A 19,280-nucleotide genomic window follows, 5' to 3' on the forward strand; every position below is an offset into this window, starting at 1 on the left:
AAAATTTTAACACGTTTTCATAGACTTTTACAATATCTGGAGTTTTGAGGGGACTTCTCTACAGGCATTGAATTCCTGTAGGTCCTTCTGAATCCCCCACCTTCATCCTGGTGCCAGACTATGGTAGCAAACCAGAACTGCATAACACTCAGCTTAAGAGGCAGTTTGCTTGGCCACTCAACTAGCAGAGAGGCAGCATGTGCTGACTGTAAAACTTACTGGGGGTGTCTCAAAAGGAGGAGAGAGGCTGTAAAGAGGATGTATTGAAATAGGAGGTGACAGGTAGGAGATAAAGGGAAGGATGGATTGGAGTAGGAATCCTGCTACAGTAGGGGACAGGGAAAGTTCAGAGTACTGGGAGACACATTGCACATCATTATTAAGCTGCAGTCTTTATGCAGCCCTGCCAAAGTATAAAGATGATGTAAGACCATCATATTGCTATGCTGCGTAGTGATGTCATAGAATCATAGAATCATAGACCAGCCCAGGTTAGAAGGGACCTCAAAAGATCATCTGGTCCAACCTTTCATGGGAAAGATTCCTCCTTTTCCACCAGAGTAGCCAGGAAATGAGCAGACTGAGCCAGAGTCACACTGACCTGCCAGTTGTAGAGAGAGGTGTAATCAAGGAAGGGTTATCTAGCATCCTGTCAAATTGCACCACAGCGTATGCTCTAGCCTGTGGGAAAGCTCAGTCCTCCCCTTCCCACAGCCCACATACCTCCACCAGCAGCTGTCTGATGACCGTGTCCTTCCGCCCTTTCTCAGGGGTCTCCACGATGGCATTCCCGCAGGGCTGCTGGTTCTGCAGGGCCTCAGTGCTCACGGAGAACTCCACTTGCCCTGGAGGAAACAGGGGTCAGCCAGCCCCACTGGGCAGTGTCAGGTAATGAGAGTCACTGCCACTTCCAGGAGTTTCAACCTACAGGCCTGTGGGTGGGGATTTCCCATGACACCTGGGCCCTGCTTCTTTCCCACAGGAACATAGCTATCTATACCAGAATCCATCCTGGAGCAGATGAGCTGCACTGCCATTGAAAGGTGACTCTATTTTGGTGACTCTTTTCCAGAACATAGGACACCACAGTGGAGGGACTCACCAGCCCCACTGCTGTTCAGCACACTGCTACCCAGCATGCACACCACAGCTGCTACCACAGCATGTAACAGTGAAAACAAAGTATGAAGATCCCATGGGGCAGTCATCTGATCTCTGGGAGGGATGGAGCTGACAGAGCATCCCTGCTGGCCAGCGATGTCTCTGGCTTCAGAAGTTGTTGTCCAAGGGCAGTAAGGCTTGATGGTACTGCATGTGGTGCCAGACAGAGCCTTGGACACCCTGAGTCCGCCAGCCTTTGCCTTCCAAATAACCCCAGATGAGACAAACACTCAGCTGCAGTGCTTCCCAGGAAACTGTGTTGTTCTAACACCCAATACTGAATGGGGAGAACAGCACAGAGAAACCCTCCCTGCAGTTTGCACCCTGAGATGTTTACCTAGAGATTTGGGAGTCACCAGCCAAGCCACGGTTTTCCTCCCGTTCTCGCAGAGACAATGAGATTCTTCCTCCTTTTCCACCAGAGTAGCCAGGAAATGAGCAGACTGAGCCAGAGTCACACTGACCTGCCAGTTGTAGAGAGAGGTGTAATCAAGGAAGGGTTATCATGAGAGACAGGGAGCTAGGAAGCCATAGCAACAGCTATTTCTTCAGTAGCAAAGGAGTAGGGAGCTGGAGTTGTGGGTTCTGCATTTGGAGTATATAGGAGACATAACAAGAATTTCAGGGGTGAAGAGTCTAGGGCTACTCAGAGATAAGAAAGCTAGGTGAAGGTAAGAGGTGCACATGAAGGTAAACAAGTAGAGAGAAGGATTTAAACCTTCCTTACCCTGATGCAGGCCGTCAGGTAGTTGAAAACAGTGGCTTTCAGTGTGAAGGACTCACCACGCACCACAGAGTAGGGCAGTGTGAGCTCTACAAAGAAGGGCTGGAAGGCTCTGAGGGACACTGTTGGGGACAGGCCAAAGCCCGTGTCTGCCGAAGTACAGAACGCATTGGCTTTCCACTCGGTGATGGTGTCAGGGATGGTCACGTCTAGATCAGCATTTCCCTCAGAGCTGGTGAAGCACAGAGAGCAAGGACAGAGGGGTGATTTTTTATGGCATTTTGGTGACCATCTGTACCCCTTTCAGCCTACTGAGCAGTACTGCCTGTGTGAATGATGGGGCACAGTATGTTTGTTACTGTAGGGCCACCTCACATCTTCTTCCAGACCCACAACCACTCCTTTGACAAACCTAACCACAGCTGAAGATAGTTCCATCTCAGAGGATTGCCAAGTGATCTCTGCAAACAATGAAGGACTTTTTGGCATTGAAAAGGCTTGGCAAACATGTGGGGATTCATGTTTTAACCTTATAAAACCAGTTTTATTAAAAAGGAAGGAACTAACCCAAGGTGCGCTCACCTTATAGATACTAAACTCCAAATCCAAGTTTCTGGGAAATACTTTCGGACTGTCTCTGTCAGCTCTTCAGGAGTGCTTAACATGGCATAAAGTCTATTTTCCTCAAAGCCTGAATGTGATCAGATGGAAAAGATATCAACTGATGATAATTCCAAACAAGCAAGACCTACATCAGCATCATGTTTTGGTCTGAGAAAGCAGCAATCTACGTGACAATCAGAAGCCTTGCTGGCAGCAGATGTTTGCTGTGGCTGTAGTGAGCACTGGTACCAACAGCAGTGAAGTTTCAGGGTCAGGAATTATTAGCAAGAGCTAGCCTTCCAGTGTTTCCCGCTCATCTCCATCAAACCTCTAAGTTTATGGGGCAACACATTACAAGGTTAAAACAAGGATGAGAGCTATTTATGGCCTTCTGCGCAAGCAGCCTTTTCCCTTTCAGGCCCAGTATTAACATGACATCCTTCTCTATCCTATCAGGTCAGCTAGCAATGGAACATCCCTCTGTTGCAGTGGTTTTTGTAGGGTCATTATGACTCAGAAAACCACCTCCTTGCCAAATCTACAGCCCCCTAAAGAACTAGGCTGGAGATGGTCAAACTAAAACATGCAGCTGGAATTTGGGAGAATAAAAATAGAAAAAATAGACTTTTTGACTAAAACAAAATTTTCACATGTAAAAATTATTCCCAAGAAAATATTCTGAGTTTGGGATGAAATTTGGTAAAAAATAAGCATTTGTTTGACTTGGTTTTGAACAGCTGGGAAACAAAGAAGCGGGGTGGGGGGGCAGGATGGGACAATTGGTTTGCTTGGCTTTGACAAAAGAAAAGAGAAATCCACCCAAACAGATACAGAAGAAAAGTTCTGAACTAAATTCTAGTTTTGTCATTTTTACTTTGGCTAAATTAATTTCTACATTTAGATAAAAATCTGTAGCTAGCAAGTGTCCATACTATCTGTGCAACAGGCACCTCCAAAGTCTGAGAAGGTCTCAGGGCAGGAATGAAAGATGCTATCAGAGCTGTATCACATAGCTCCTAGCAAAAGTGACAGTGGCTTGCTTGTATTGTCTATCACGGTATTTGAGTCTTCTTACTGCTGCCTATTTCAGTTTAAAAAAATTAAAAAGCATCTATCATGCATCTTAGCAACCTGTGTCAGAAGTTGAAATTATCTTAAAACTGGATATGTACAAAAGCACAGGTTCTCGTACCAAGGGAAAACTCTCTGAATTAGTTATCCAGCTAGAATAACCTAGATTTTCCAGGTATTTCCCTTAATATCAGACTAAGGATGATGACATGGCCACTTCTGTCTCCCAAACAGCTGCAGTGTAAGAGTTGAGATAGCCCCTAGAAATAGGGTGGGTTCATTTCAGACTGGACTTGTGCCACTCACATCTTACCATTCTAAGCCTCCAAAGTCTACCAACTGGTCACTGAAAATTTTCTCATCCACTTCATCTGGTTTTGACCATGCATAAAACCAAGTGAGTCAATGAGGGCAGACTGAAGATGGTATTGGAAAACCCTTAAGTGATATCTAGGAAAAGAAGTCTAGTGCAAAAGCTTAGTGAACAGAGAATTTAGCAGCAGAATAATATCCTCTGCTCTGCCAGAGTCTTTGAAAACTACGTGGTTCTGTTGACTTCTAATGTGGAGTTATCAAAGCTTGTCTGTAGACCTTCACAACCCAGCAAGAGAGATATGCCCCACGCTCATGCAGAAGCTGACATCTGTGAACCCACTACATCAGTACTACTTCCAAGGGTTCAATCCACAACCCCAGCTCTTGTTTGAGTATTCACCGCAAAATACAGACAGGATCTCTGTTCAGAACAGCGGTAATAACAAGACCCAGTTCCTTTACCACTTGTCCTCATTGCATGCACAGATGCTCCAGGCATGGCTGAACTTGATGCAAGGTGGGCTGCTGGAGGCACGTAAATCTCAGTGTTGCAATACCAAGGTTTTCTCACCTTGGTATTTGTGAAAACCTTTAATCCCATTTCCTATGGGGGAGAGAAATCCAACATGGTTTTTTTGTTACTGAGTCCTGTTGAAGTTTACACAGCAGACCTGACATTGGTATTTTACTGCCTCAAAAGGAGAAGCTGTTACTGTCTGTGGATTGGACCTTGAGGTGAACCCCCCAACCCTGGGTCTGGGTGCCTGGGTGGCTCAGAGAGGGCAAAGTATAGATTCCCTCTGTCTCTAGGGCACTGGTTCCAGTCCAATTCCAGCCTAGGGGTCAGGATGAGCCAGGGAGTAGATATAGAGTTTTCTCTTTGGAAGGAAATGTCTGTGGCTATGATGCAGCTCGAGGACTTTATTTGGGGTAACTGTAATGGCACAGGATTATTTACCTCCTGTTAGAACCTCATTTCAAGTCAACCTCAAAGCTTTTCCTCTAAGAAGAAAACTTTGCGACTGATCCCTTTTCCACCAAGTTGGGAGAAAAGCTGGCAAGATGGGTGAAGTTTTGACTCTTACTGAACTCTGGATAAAAATTAGTGTCAGGTCATTCAGATTCACAAACTCTTCCCTTGTTATGTTGCATCATGCCACAGAAGGCTTAAACATTCTCAGTCCTTCTCTCACTCCACTCCCTAACTATGCAAGAGGGCTATACCTTTAGGATGCTGTAAGCATCCTCTTCGTTCGTCTCCACTACTGGAGAATAGGTGATCCCATCCACAACTATCTTCTTCACGGGGATGCAATTCTCCAGGGGCTCCTCCAAAGTCATTTCTGCACCATAGTGATAGTCATGCAATTCCTTCACTGGCAGCAAGCTATACACCTAGGCAGAAAGAGCCAGGGTGTTTGGCATTTTCAGTGTTCACTGTCACAAAACACAACTGAGGGAGCTGGATGCAAGCACCATAACAGTCACATCACCTGCACACACATTCACATTGCCATGGTCCTCCCTGTGGCAGGAGCAATGGGAATTTGGGAGACAAAAAAGAGATCCAAATTTGGAGGTAGTGCCTCTTTTGTTATGGACAGCATGTTACTCTGGTTATTATGGCTCTCAGATATATAAAAAAATGACACTGGGCAGACCATCTGCAGTCCTTTGTCCTTACTCAAGGATTGTTGTTTGCTGCTTGTCATGAGGGGAATAAACTCTCTGACGCTTCCAGACACTACTCCAAGAAAATTAATCCATGGCTGGAGAGAATAACTGAAAAATCATCATCAAACTCAAAACAGTGTTTGGCTCTGGCCATGAGAACCAGTCACCTTAAAAGAGCTTCCTAATTGCCATCCCTACAGTCACACAAAACCCCTAAGAAACAGCTGCTGCCCAGTTCTCATCTTTTTGCCCACTGAAGGAAGATGAGAAACAGCACACAGCAGCTTTCCTGTGTCAGCACTGACAGGAGGGACTGTTCACTGTTTCCACCCCAGCACTGGGCTGCACTTGCTCTGACCAGGCTCCGAGTTGCTCCACAGGCTAAGCACTTACAGAGCTGGGTGACAGGTCAGCTTCGGGCTTCATGAGGAGAACGCTCTTGTCCACAGCACGGACAGCGCAGAGGGAGTTCGGGGAGGCTCTGAACAGCAAGTGAGCATCAGAAGAAGGCAGGGCTTCAGAAGGAGAGAAGCTCAAGTCCACCTGTAGCCACAGGAAAAGCTACGTCACAGATGCTCTACCCTTGCAGGCAGAGTTGAGTGCATTTCCCTTCAGTTGAGTGCATCAGTTCCAACCTTACAAAGCCCACATACACATGCACAAACACACACACTCCCTCTGTGCTACTGCAGAGCTGGGTTTGCTTCCTGCAGTGCCAGAGGAATCAGCAGTAACGGTTCTGGGCAAGTTCCAGCATCACAATTGCTCATAAAACTTTTAAGGCAGTTTTGGGTTTTATGGCCACTGTGAATGTGATGAGATAATCCCACATAGTGGCTAAATCTGTTCGGGCAGCTGGGTGTGGTCTTGAACCAGGTCCAGCCTCTGTACTGCACCCAGATATTGTATGTGGAGAGAAAACAGGCTTGCAAAGACCTTGCTTAGCAGATTATTTGGTAACACGAGAAGCAGTGATGCCCCGGAGCAATATTGCAATATCTACTGGCTAGTAATGATTCTGAAAAACTAGTCTGTTGGCTGAGGCCTGCCAGATTTATGTGCCTTCCCCAAAACCTAACTCACAACTCTAACAAGCCCCTACCAACATCTGCCCTGGAAGTTCTAGCCAGCAGAAGTTGCTGTCATCACCATCTCACATGATTTTGTAATAAGATGGCTGACTTGCATAAATCTTCCCTCTCCTCATCAGTACAAACCCTCCCCCAACATGCAATGATCAAAGCATCCTCAGAGTAAACATGTTGCCTGATGAAAGCGTCATCAGCTGCCAGTCTCCCTCATGTCCCAACCAGACCTCAGCATGCCTTCTGCTGACCCCCCCCCACCTCTCCCAGGGTGGACTCATAATCTTGAGACTGCAAAAACAATATTCTTTAGGAAATGGCAGAACAAGGGCTGTAGCAAGCTTGCTACTAGAAAATCTGTCGAACATAGAAATAGCCCAAAGTCTGTCCTATCCGGTCTGACAACAGCTTTGAATTCAGGATGCTTTCAGAGAGGAAAGCAGTATCTAAGCATGTAAATCACTTCACACTTGGCTTGCACCCAGACTTTAATGCAGTGCATAGTATGACCTTTAATATATGAACAAAATTCAGATGACCAAGCTCGCAGTGACACCAGTCTCAAGAACTCATTTAGCTTGGGTTTTAGCAGGACAAGGGACTGCCTTTATCAGTGTCCTGTCTACTATTGTGAAGTCCTGACAGGAATTTTTGAGGTTGTTCTTTTCTTAGGGCTGCTTATACATCAATTTGCTCTTCTGCATAAGAAATATGTGGGGCTATAAGAGAGCAATGGTCCACATGCTCACAGAAAGAATGCTTTATTTTTCTGAACTCTTTCAGTCTCACTGTTGCTACTGAAGCACTGCTGTGCATTGCTCAGGAGGTTCAGGCAAGGTTTATCTCCATTTACATACAACAGAAATTAAAATGACAGGATAAGACGTACAGGAGTTGAAAGATCTGACAAGTATTATCTTCGCCCACTGGACTGGGGCCACATGTGTTTTATTTTTGCTCTGTGATCACACAAGCTGGAATGAGTTTGTAGGAAATGGAGTGAAATACATGGGTTGCAGTATGACATAAGACTTGCGTCCTCCCTTTTTCTTACCCAGGACTATCTGTGAAATCAGTGGCTGCGACTAGTTGCTAAGAAGGGTCTTATCAGTGTAGTCCCTGCTAGCACCTTTTTTTCCAACAGCTGATCTCCTCCAAGCTAGCACAAACCAGTAAGCAGTGAAGCTAGCTAGAACAATTGATAGGTGTCTTGTCCAGTGTTAGTAAACCTAAATAAATGAGCTTAGCCAGGCTAAATCTAAATAAATGAGCTTGGCCACGCTGCAGTCTGATGGCTGCTCCTGCAAGAAGTGGACACTTACCTTATTGCTGAAACACTTTTCTACATTGAACTTGGTTGAATCAGCAATCACCTCCCTGCTGGGGGCAGTGGTGTAGACAAGCACTTCGGCCACTGGAGCAACATCAGCTTGTATAGGCAGCTGTAGCAAGAAGACTCCATTGGCTAGCAAACAAAACATGAGCAAAAAGTTAAGGTACAGGAAACCTGCTCTTGGAGCAGCCAAAATTCTAGGTTTGACTTCATGCTGAACTTCATCTGAGCCATGATGAAACTCCAGGCCTCCAAGTGGGATGAATTGGTGCTCACAGAGATGCATAAGTCTCGCTGTCTGACTGAAAAGGCCTGTTTCAAGTCCTGTTTTCTAGTGCATAATCATGGGGAATTTTGGTTCAGCTTCTAAAAACAGACCATCAGTCTGTGTCCCCTAGGAGCACTGGAGCCCCAGAAATGCAGTATCAGAAGAAAGACAGCTGGCACAGGGAATTAGAGCAAATCTGTGCAAAGCCTAAATAAAGGTAGAGAAAAGAAAGCTCAAACTTTTCCCATAGCTCAGAGGACATGGAGATGTGGATCCCTGCATTTATATGGAAGCACATAATGTATGTCTGCCACAGTTGCCTAGCCTCCCAAGACAGTGACAATTTGGCAGGGGACAGAAACTCACCGCTTTCCTGGTCCAAATCCAGAATGTGGGTGCCCGCTTGCTTAATGATTCCCTTGGCCATTACCTGAATGGAAGGAGAAACCTTGCTGTGGTTGAGGTTATGCATGAGCCAAGCCTTAAAGAGGGGGAACCTGAGAGGAGAGCAACTGAGCGGTATGTCTGCTGCTTGCAACCCTGCTCAGCTGCTCTGTGCCTCCCTGTAGCAGAATCCCAGTGCTCACCCAGGGGGCACTAGGATATCCTTACTATTCTGCTCCTAAGACAGACCCTCCTTTTTGTGGGAAAAGAACATATGAAGGATGATGGGAAAATGTTTAAAGCCTGCTGCTACAAACCACAATTTCCATCTCCAGCCCCGCTACAACTACCAGTTGACAACCTCACTGTATGGCAGGTGCAAACTTACCAGGTAGTAAAAGACGATTTTCTTCTGTTCTCCTATGGCCTTTGGAGTAAGGATATAGTGCACGCGGACCTCTGTGGAGGAGCCACAGCTAAGTGTCTCAGACTTGGGCTCAATTTTGAGGAAGCTATTACTAGGAGAGTAAAAGCGCTTTAGTTGGAGATGGCCTTTGTCATAACGTGGAAAAACCCAGGAGCGCTCATAGCAGTAGGGCTGTGCTTTATGAATTGCCTGAAAAAGGAGAAAATACACACATAGATCCTCAAACACAGGTGGCTGAACTGGAGCCAAATTCATGACCTAGTATTAAAAGTTTGGTATTTTTTGTATTTAAACAACAAGGTAGTCTATTAAAAAACCCCCTGAGTTTGGAAGATGCAAGACAGGGTGGTGGTATCCTTAGCAAATCGTTGGGAATGGTCTCACTCCCAGAGAAGCTGGAGTTTGTCTCAAACAAGCTGAATCATATCAGTTGTTTGTTTACTATCAGAATCACCTCAAGGGCTCTTTACCCTAATATCTTGCCCTCTCTAATATCCTGTTAGCTTAAAGAGAAGAGAACCTGGTTTTCATTTTTCTTCTCATTATTGGTGCCGGAGAAGGGATAGTGCTGTTCAGTTCAGAGATTACTAGTGTCAAGCTCAAGCTAAGGATGCTATGGAAAAGGAGGAAAAGTCTCCACCTGAGAATTCAAAACCTAAATTGTTTAGAAGTTTAGGAGCTGAGAGAGTCCGGGTCTTCTTAAAAATGAGAGCAAGTGGAAGATATTTTACATTTAGATGGGTGCTACTTCAGCATTTCATGTGCCTTATTTCCTTATCTTTCTCACTATACTTGGGAATTCTTGCCTTTACTTTACCCTGTAAAATTCCAAAAACTTCAAGCACCTAGTTGTAGCTTCTGGATAATTTTTAATGGTTTTAATCTCTGACAAGAGAATTGTAGGAAGAAGAGCAAATATAATTCTAGACAAATGTGCCCTATTCCAGGATGAGATATTACAAAATGTGCATATTACACACATATTGCATTTTCCACTAACAAAAGGATGCTCAGCAGCACTTATTTTTCCCAGATAAACAAATTACACACCAGGGAGAGAATTTCTGTGAATGGTTCATACCCTTTTTCTCTTTATGTCAGGAAAAAGAAAAAAAATTAAAAAAAAATTAGGAGGACAGCTTAGAAACTCGGAATGCTAAATTAAACCCTGAGAGCTGCAGATTCCCTTAACTGACCACAAAGGATATTTAGATGAGATACTTGGGAAATCATTTAATTGAAAAGACAGCGAAGCACTAGCAGCACCCCACCATGGGAGTCAGACACATCCTTGAAACAGATTTGTCTAGGTAGGGCTGGTGATGCCTTGGAGCAGAATGGGCTATTATGATCTCTTGATGTTCCTTCTAACCCTATATTGCTATTGCCAAGCAGAAATCAAATACTTACAATCTAAGTGCAATTGTGACATGGCAACCTGGTTTGTTGTACGGCTGTTTCCACCACACTGATGTCAAGATTGGCACAAACAACCAGGAACAAGAAGCTAACTGCTTTTGCGTATATAGTAGAAACTTCAGACGTACTTCTCTTCCAGCCCCATGGGTCACTTCATCACCTCCTCTGCCTGCAGGACTCACCCTAATTCCAACAGAATTGAAGTACACCGTGGAAGTGTTCAGGGCAAACCGTGCCTTGCCCTCTTCATTTGTTGTGTAGTTGGTTTCCTGGCCTCCTTCTAAAGAAATCCTCACAGTTTCATTGGCGATTGGAGCACCAGCCCCATCCACTAGTTTCACCTGGAGGAGCAAAACCAGCACATTATAGAAGGAGAGGAATGCCTGTCACCTGAACAGACTGGTAGACTACCAAGCTAAGGATGTTGGGCTCATGTCAGACAAGGAAGCTGCTACTGCACTTTACATGTGCATCATCTACCTCTTTCAGGGAGAGCTGCAAACTTTTTGAATCTTGTTTCTTTGGCCCTTTCTTATCTCCACCTCTGGGTCAGAGGAGTGGACGTGACATGCACTCACCCCCCTTAGGCCTCCTATTAAACAGGAGACTGGAAAAACAGAATTTTACTTGACTGGAGAAGCAGAATTGCAAGGACAGAGGGGTAAGCAGAATGGGGGCTGTGCTCTCAGCTGCTGTTCCCTCGTTTGAGAGCCTGCAGAGGAGAGGAGACCCACAGGGATTAGCAGCACTGAGGTCCAGCATCTTTGCAGAGCAAGACATTTTTCTGTCCAGGAGCTTCAGTAGCACGATCACTTGGCACTCATGGCATTCCGTTCTCGTGGTTTCCCTACCTGCCCAAAGAAGGGGAGTCCAGGTTTGTAGTAGGAGTCTGAATGCTCAAAACTGATTTTGCTAATGGTGGGTGTGATCTCAGAGAAGCTTGATCCAGTCAACTCCACTCCTGTAGGAAGAAGCACAAAGAATTCATTTGCCTCTGCCTGACCAGAATTACTTTTACTCCAGGACAACCCTCCTTTGGCTGGACAAGCAATTTTATTGATGCACCTGGCCTCCAGGCAGGAAAATTTTAGGATTTCAGAAAAGCAAGAGTCTGCTTTTCTCCCTCATTCCTACTTGGCAGGCCCCTCTGCTGGTCTCTCCTGGGCTTATTACATGGCTCTTTGATCCAGATGATTCATACCTGTCTCCTCCTCTTTAATTTTAGCTTCCACGTGGAGCTTATTCTGATATCCACTTCTCTTGAGCTGGAATAACTTGGTCTTTACCGTTTCAGAAATGCAGCCATAGTTGTCTGTCTGTTGGAGGAAAACAAACAAGACCATTGTAGTCTCATTTATATAATGTTTATCCAACTTAATGAATCCATCGCTGTGCGTTGTTCTGAACTGGAAGAGAAGCCCATAACCTCACTGATCATTCCTTCTGTTGTTTTTATCAAAACTGGAAAAGCACGTAAATAACTTGGCAAGGAGCATTTTGAAGTGCTTGCAGCAACATCAGAGCAACGAGTTTGCAACCTAGAAGACTTTTGTGTATGTATGTGTGAAGTTTGAAATTCCAAACACTTGATACAGAAGCATAGGGAATTATTCAAGTGTATGCCACACAGGAATTGTTTGCCAGGCATCAGGCACATTAGAATATACCTGCTGACTTAAAATGCACAAGCCGTATGAGTGACACATAAACCAAAGCCTGTGTATATGTAGAAAGAAGATGACATCTGGAAAAGTATTTCCAAAGCTTGCCACCTCTCTTCAGCATCTTCATGTACAAGGCAGGTCTCCACAGACAAGGGAAGAGATGCCTGGAACAGAGGGTAGCCCTGCAGTGTTCATACTTTCTTTTAGCATGGGTAACAGCAGTGCCAGAGGCAGTTGTGGGGATCATACTGTAGCAGACCCCAAGGACCATAAGCATGTCTTCTTCTTGCTTTCTTGTCCTGGCATAGTTCCACAATTGCTATTACCCCAGCTTCTGTCAATTAAGCTAGCACTGTTGCACCTGCCCTGTCCATGTAGACTTGCCAGTCTGAAGAGTGAAAAAATTGATATTTTTTTTCTGTCTGTCTTAACCACTGCTGCTAAATCCATATTCCTTTCATAGAATCATAGAATGCTTTGGGATGGAAGGGACCTTTAAAGGTCATCTAGTCCATCCCCCCTGCAATTGGCAGGGACATCTACAACTCGATCAGGTTGCTCAGAGCCCCATCCAGCCTGACCTTGAATGTTTCCAAGGATGGGGCATCTACCAGCTCTCTGGGCAACCTGTTCCAGTGTTTCACTACCCTCATTGTAAAAAATGTCTTCCTTATATCTAGTCTGAATCTACCCTCTTTTAGTTTAAAACCATTACCCCTTGTCCTATCGCTACCGGCCCTGCTAAAAAGTCTGTCCTCATCTTTCTTATAGGTCCCCTTTAAGTACTGAAAGGCTGCAATAAGGTCTCCCCGCAGCCTTCTCTTCTCCAGGCTGAACAACCCCAACTCTCTCAGCCTTTCCTCATAGCAGAGGTGTCCCATCCCTCTGATCATTTTTGTGGCCCTTCTCTGGACCCTCTCCAACAGGTCCATGTCCTTCCTGGGCTGAGGACCCCAGAGCTGGACGCAGTACTCCAGGTGGGGTCTCACCAGAGCAGAGTAGAGGGGCAGAATCACCTCCCTCAGCCTGCTGGCCACATTTCTTTTGAGGCAGCCCAGGATATGGCTGCCTTTCTGGGCTGCAAGAGCACATTGCTGGCTCATGTCCAGCTTCTCGTCTATCAGTACCCCCAAGTCCTTCTCGGCAGGGAGGCTCTCAATCCCTTCATCCCCCAGCCTATACTGATACTGGGGATTGCCCTGACCCATGTGCAGGACCTTGCACTTGGCCTTGTTGAACCTCATGACATTCACACAGGCCCACTTCTCAAGCTTGTCCAGGTCCCTCTGGATGGCATCCCATCCCTCAGGTGTGTCGACTCCACCACTCAGCTTGGTGTCAGCTGCAAACTTGCTGAGGGTGCACTCGATCCTGCTGTCTATGTCATTGATGAAGATATTAAACAGCACTGGCCCCAGTACGGACCCCTGAGGAAGACCGCTCATCACTGATCTCCATCTGGACATCGAGCCATTGACCACTACCCTCTGGATGCCACCATCCAGCCAGTTTGCTATCCACCAAACAGTCCGCCCATCAAATCCATATCTTTCCAACTTAGAGAGAAGGATATTGTGGGGGACCATGTCAAAGGCCTTACAGAAGTCTAAATAGATGACATCCGTAGCTCTTCCCTCATCCACTGATGCAGTCACTCCATCATAGAAGGCCACTAGGTTGGTCAGGCAGGACTTGCCCTTGGTGAAGCCATGCTGGCTGTCTCAAATCACCTCCCTGTCCTCCATGTGCCTTAGCATAGCTTCTAGGAGGATCTGCTCCATGATCTTCCCAAGCACAGAGGTGAGGCTGACAAGTCGGTAGTTCCCAGGGTCCTCCTTTTTAGTCTTTTTAAAAATGGGTGCAATATTTCCCTTTTTCCAGTCCCCAGGGACTTTGCCTGACTGCCATGACTTTTCAAATATCATGGCGAGCGGCTTGGCAACTACATCAGCCAATTCCCTCAGGACTCTGGGATGCATCTTATCAGGACCCATAGACTTATGGGTCAGGTTCCTCAGTGCGTTTACACACATCTTAGTGCACAGACCTTCCCCCTTATTTTCACCTTTCACATTTCATCTTGCACTTAATCTTCTCTCCTTCTTCAGGCTTCCTTAAAATACGTGGAGTCTCTCCCCTCTTCACAGGCATGCTTGTACATACTCCATCAGAGCAAGCCTGTGCCTACAAGGCATGCTCAATAAATCACACTTTCTCCTATCACTCTACCCACAAGAGTAATCATGACTCACCTGTCCAGAGAACTCGTCACACACTGCCTTAGCCTCTTCACCATAGCAGGCGGTGGATACATGTTCAAACTTCCGGCAGACACGGAAGCTCACGAGGCCAGGAACAGGCTTCCCAAATGTGTATCTACCAGCAGGGAGGATTGAAAGAAAAACAGAGCCATTAGGAATGTAAGAGGGATGGAGAAAAATGACTAGCTCACCCCCAGTGGAGCCAGGACTCTTCCCTAGAGCTGCCTCCAGGATACAGCAGAGTCACACAGGAAATAAAAAGCAGAAAGAAATTTGGTAATGTTTTAGGATGAAGCTTGGCAACAGGGGCAGGAGCACTGAATCTTATAGTCCTGATTGCATCCCTGGGAATAACACACAAGTCTGCAGAAATCATTTACCCTAATGCTGATTTAGTTGAGAGTACCCCTCCCCTTGGAGAACATGTTGCACGTATCTACCCCACCGCCCAATACTGATGGACCTGGTTTGTCTATGCCTGTGCTCGGGGTCTTTTGGCTTGTTCTTCAGCCCAAGTTGTGGCTCTCCCTGCAGGATGCATGGAACATGCCATGCAGAATCGAATGAGGTAGCCCAAAGGAAAGAGGACAGCTGCATCACTTACAGTTTCCTCTCAGCAATGACAAGCAGAAGCCACAGTTAAAACATCATTCCCAGGTAAACTAAACTGAAGACCTCTTCCCTAGCACTGCAGCTGGTCTTAAATCCTCTATGACTCAAAAAATATGTAAAAAAAACCCTCCCAAAAAACAGAAGAACAATACGTTCATTAACATGAACATACAAAGTGCCCTAAGCAATAATTGTTGCCTTTTGTCTAATGGTAAATGTACTCTGTTTGGTCCTGGGACCCCAAAAGGATTGAGAAATGTAATGAAGTATCATATCTCAGTCTCCCAACTGGACTTTCAGCAGCAGCTGAAGAAAAACCTGAAATCAAGAAGGACTTGAAAGAATGACACTCACAGACCACAAACTGTCACCTTCAGCTTCTCATCAAGAATGGTGATCACCTTAGGCATTTTCACTGTTACTTCGAATTTTGGCAGCACTGCAGCAGAACCAAAGGAAAACAGTCGATGTGGTGGGGAGTAACATAAGAATGAGACATGAAGGCTGCTCAAAGGCTATTCTTACAAATGTCCCGAAAGCCTTTTGCATCTAAATGGTCAGATTTTAGAGGCTTCTGTCACCTGCACATCTCACTGAAGTCAGTGAAAACCACAGGCACTCAGCCAACCACTGTGCCAGGTAAGAAGACAGGATTACTACACCAAGTATTAAAATACAGCAGCTTCTTAGGTAACACATGGGTTATCGGTCCCACAGCAGTAGATTACAGTAAAATAGAGAGCTAAGTCAATAGAGGTCTCCCACAAACATACAGAGCTGGGACTGCAGCCTGGTCTCTGCATTTCCAAAGCATCTAGGTCTTTCCAGTTTGCAAAAGAGGAAGACCCCATAGCTTCCCTGATGACTTAGCACAGGGTGACACCACATCCAAACCCAGCTGCAGGAGGGGAAGTGGACAGTGACCATCTGGGCAGAACTAGGAGGGATTCAGGGCACAGGAACAGTCTTGCAATTGAAAGAGGTCAAAGGACTTCCAGACTCATCTTCCAGAACTCATCTCTGCTGCATGAGCCAGACCATGTCAGACCATGTAACAAGGATTGCAGCTGGCTTGCTGGGGTGGGAAGCTATGCTGGTTGTGACCATGCATGGGTGTGTATTGGGATACCATTTTCTAGCCAAGCAGATGGAACTGGCATAGGGGCGAGCGTACCAGAGGGAGGTTAAGGCACTAAGGTATACTGCGAGCTATAGGCTTAGCTTGTGGGGGAGGACAGGCAAGATCTGAATTTACAGAGAGCCCCAGCCTACACCAAAAGGTCAGGACTTTGGGCCTCAGGCAGGGGAGACCCAGACTCATAGCATGACTCTTGACTGGTGTGTAGCCAGCTGGAGATGAGGCTGCAGCCTTAAATCTCCTCTGAAAGGAGATGAGACTTGTAGTTGCCAGCACAGACTGATCCAAGCACACTTGCTGCTCCTGATGGGAGCCTTGCTGAGGTGGGCAGCCAGAAAGGCTGCACTGCGTGGCCTGGGGCTTAGGGAGGAGTGGAGACAGGTTGCTCAAGTCCTTCAGTCTTCACTCCTGAGAAAGGGATGATGCTTGGGAGGGAGAGGACACAGAGACATTTTTGCAGCCATGCTGGACCTCCTAGTCAGATCTACCACCCGGTTCAATTAAGCTTTCACGTCCCATGGGACTAGCTGTTAGGAACTTGAAACTGCAGCGACAGTTACCATACTCCTCCACAGAGAAAGGATGCTGAATTGTCTTGCCAGAGGCCTTCTGTGCCACCACTGTGTAGGTCCCTTGCATAGGTTCAGAGGTGAGGTTGAAGAACAGCTGGATTAACCCCCCCTTTAACTCTGCCTTTGTCCACTGGTACAGACGGTTTTTCTTTGGGTCCTACAGATAATGAGACCACGGGGAGATTGTGAGAACAGTGGGAGTCTGCAACGAGAACTAAAAAGCACTAGGAAAAGCAGTGAGGGGAGGCCCAGCCCCAGTGTTTCAGGAGGCTGCAAGGTAGGAGCAAGGGGCACTAGCAGAGTTGTGTGGGGAGCCCAGGGCTGCACAATAGAAGGAGTTGTAACCTGGGCCCAGAGTACATGGTTTCCACCATATGAGTTAAAGCTCTGTATATTCAAATCAATGTTATGGAGCTGCTTAATAAATAAAATAGACAAGAATCATCTTGAGGCAATGGGTAGTTATGCTGCCCAGGTTGAGGTGTGATAGGTGTGAACATGAATTGAATGTTTGTACATACCTCGATATAGACCAGCGGAAACTAGAAAGAGAAGAAAGGAAACAGCATATTTAGAATGAGCATTTAGACAGAGCACAAGTAACATGGTCAAATGACCAGGGCTATGACCACACTTCAGGGGACAAGCCGATCACCCAATGGGACAAGGAAGAAAGTCCCCGGTATGGAGCAACAGAGCATTTTGAGATACATCTAGAGGGGGGGCAATCCTTTGTCTCAGGCAGAAAAGTCAGCTGAAATGACTACCTTTCTATGATCTGCAGTACTAATAAGAGCAGGCGTACACTGTAATAATGAAGATTTGCTCACTGCTGAGGTGTTTATACCAGCACTGTTCATTTGCAGTTTGTCAAACCTTTCCAAGAATGCAGAAAGCAGCCTTATGCAGAAATTTGAAGAACAGATCCTGTTAACAAGATCTGAGGTAATGCAGGAATTGCACAACTATCTCAGTGTACTGAGAGCTCTCCCCAAAAGACACTTCTTTCCTCCCTTTCCCCATATAGATGACTTAAGGCCAAATAACTAGTGAAAAGTAAGTATCACTTACCACCTCGTCCAAGGGACGGAAGTCTTTATCCAGAGAAACGATTCTGAACAGGACTGATGGAGAAAGGCAGAGAGTGAGGTTCCACAGTGCAGCCACCAACCAGAAAACATCAGTTGCAAAAACAAATGGTACAACAGAGAACAGAGTTGTTCTCTTCTAAAGAAATTCCATTCACTAGAAAGCTGTCATGCGAGAAAGTTACCCATGTAACAAATTACATGAATAAGAGGATGTTAAGAGGAAATCCACAGCAGTGTGAACATCTTACTGAACATGGGCATCAGAATCTCATTAATCGGGACCAAAATTAAATTTAAGTTGCCTTTGTCTACTTTGCAAGAATACATTTTCACATTGGAATTTACATGGGTCTTCTAATTTTGTTATAACTAGACTGACTTCTTAGGAAGGATGAATGCAAGCAAATTACTTCACTTGGCTGCAAGTTTGTGTTGGCTCTGGATGGACAGAGAATTCAGTGTCTGTTTTAGGACGTTAGTTCCTGTCCAGGCCAAATTTAGGAGATCAATGGCCCAGAAGAAATAAATGGCTTATATAGTTCTCTCTTTCTTCATTGAGCAAAATCAGCTGCCACTTTGAAAGCTATTTCATGACTTTTCGTCTGAATTTTGGCCCTGTTCTCTATAGGACAAATATCCAGTCTTTCTCTGATTTTAATGCAGACCCTAAATGCATGAACCACAACAACAGAGCCCTCAGTGACAGAGGGAGTGTGTACAGATGCCCCAGATACGTGCATGTATCTTAAGGTTCCCCAAATTGTTCCCATATGGAGCATTAAAAATATAAGCCTCAGCCCTGAGATTGCTCTTCTGGCCCCCACTGAAAGCAGTCGACAACTGGCTAGCACAGTCCAACAGTTTTAGTACATATTTTTGCTCCAAACGCAAGTCTCCACCCCTTCCCCAGTACCTGTCTGTCCAGGCTTATAGACGGGTTTGTCTGTCTGGACGAAGACCAAGCTCTCAGAATTCTTGACCAGCACCGACTTGCGGCTCCTGAAATGCAGTGTCTCCCCCTTCACTGTCACAGTGATAAATGTGACTGGCAACTGGCTATTTGATTTTGGAAGCTGGAGAGTAAGAAGGTAAGTATGTTACCTTTAAAGGCTTCCTGAACTGAACTGGCCTTCATGAAATAAGAGATCTAATAGAATCCTGATGGACCCAACACAGAGATGAGGGCAACTATAATCAGGAACAAGACACTGATCTTTACTTTTCCCATATTCCTACTCGTTCCTACTGCTGTGCAGTGATTGTGCAAGTATTGTGCAGCAAAGGGACTCCCAGCTCTACCACCCAATTTTAAGAAATTCTTACTGCCCTGACCAAAACCTTTCTGTGGAATAATCTCCCTTCCCTTTCAGATAATGTCCCTAGTTCTTGCAGAACATTTCCCTTTCCAAACCAGACATGCCAAATCTCTATACATCTCTCTCCAAATGAAAACATTTCATCTTCAGCCTATATCTGAC

The 19,280-nt window shown here is 45.7% G+C and overlaps 1 protein-coding gene across 1 annotated transcript in view; it reads right to left on the reverse strand.

Moving 5' to 3' along the window:
* The window catches only part of A2M (alpha-2-macroglobulin), a 32,747-nt gene that overhangs the window by 10,832 nt on the left and 2,635 nt on the right, over positions 1-19,280 (reverse strand). The window contains exons 3-21 of the mRNA XM_087768303.1: positions 18,716-18,875; positions 17,783-17,835; positions 17,233-17,253; positions 16,700-16,868; positions 15,356-15,440; positions 14,381-14,504; positions 11,666-11,780; positions 11,316-11,425; positions 10,647-10,805; positions 9,007-9,234; positions 8,601-8,664; positions 7,956-8,098; positions 5,942-6,091; positions 5,099-5,269; positions 4,337-4,478; positions 2,468-2,576; positions 1,889-2,117; positions 1,499-1,625; positions 724-845 (exon numbers count right to left, since the gene is read on the reverse strand). Coding sequence (XP_087624429.1) covers positions 724-845; positions 1,499-1,625; positions 1,889-2,117; positions 2,468-2,576; positions 4,337-4,478; positions 5,099-5,269; positions 5,942-6,091; positions 7,956-8,098; positions 8,601-8,664; positions 9,007-9,234; positions 10,647-10,805; positions 11,316-11,425; positions 11,666-11,780; positions 14,381-14,504; positions 15,356-15,440; positions 16,700-16,868; positions 17,233-17,253; positions 17,783-17,835; positions 18,716-18,875 — 2,481 coding nt within the window. The remainder of the gene's footprint in view (positions 1-723; positions 846-1,498; positions 1,626-1,888; positions 2,118-2,467; positions 2,577-4,336; positions 4,479-5,098; positions 5,270-5,941; positions 6,092-7,955; positions 8,099-8,600; positions 8,665-9,006; positions 9,235-10,646; positions 10,806-11,315; positions 11,426-11,665; positions 11,781-14,380; positions 14,505-15,355; positions 15,441-16,699; positions 16,869-17,232; positions 17,254-17,782; positions 17,836-18,715; positions 18,876-19,280) is intronic.

This window comes from Nipponia nippon, unplaced genomic scaffold (assembly GCF_047370975.1).
Source record: "Nipponia nippon isolate SJK-2023a ecotype South Korea unplaced genomic scaffold, ASM4737097v1 scaffold_3, whole genome shotgun sequence".
In the NCBI taxonomy this organism is placed as follows: Eukaryota; Metazoa; Chordata; class Aves; order Pelecaniformes; family Threskiornithidae; genus Nipponia; species Nipponia nippon.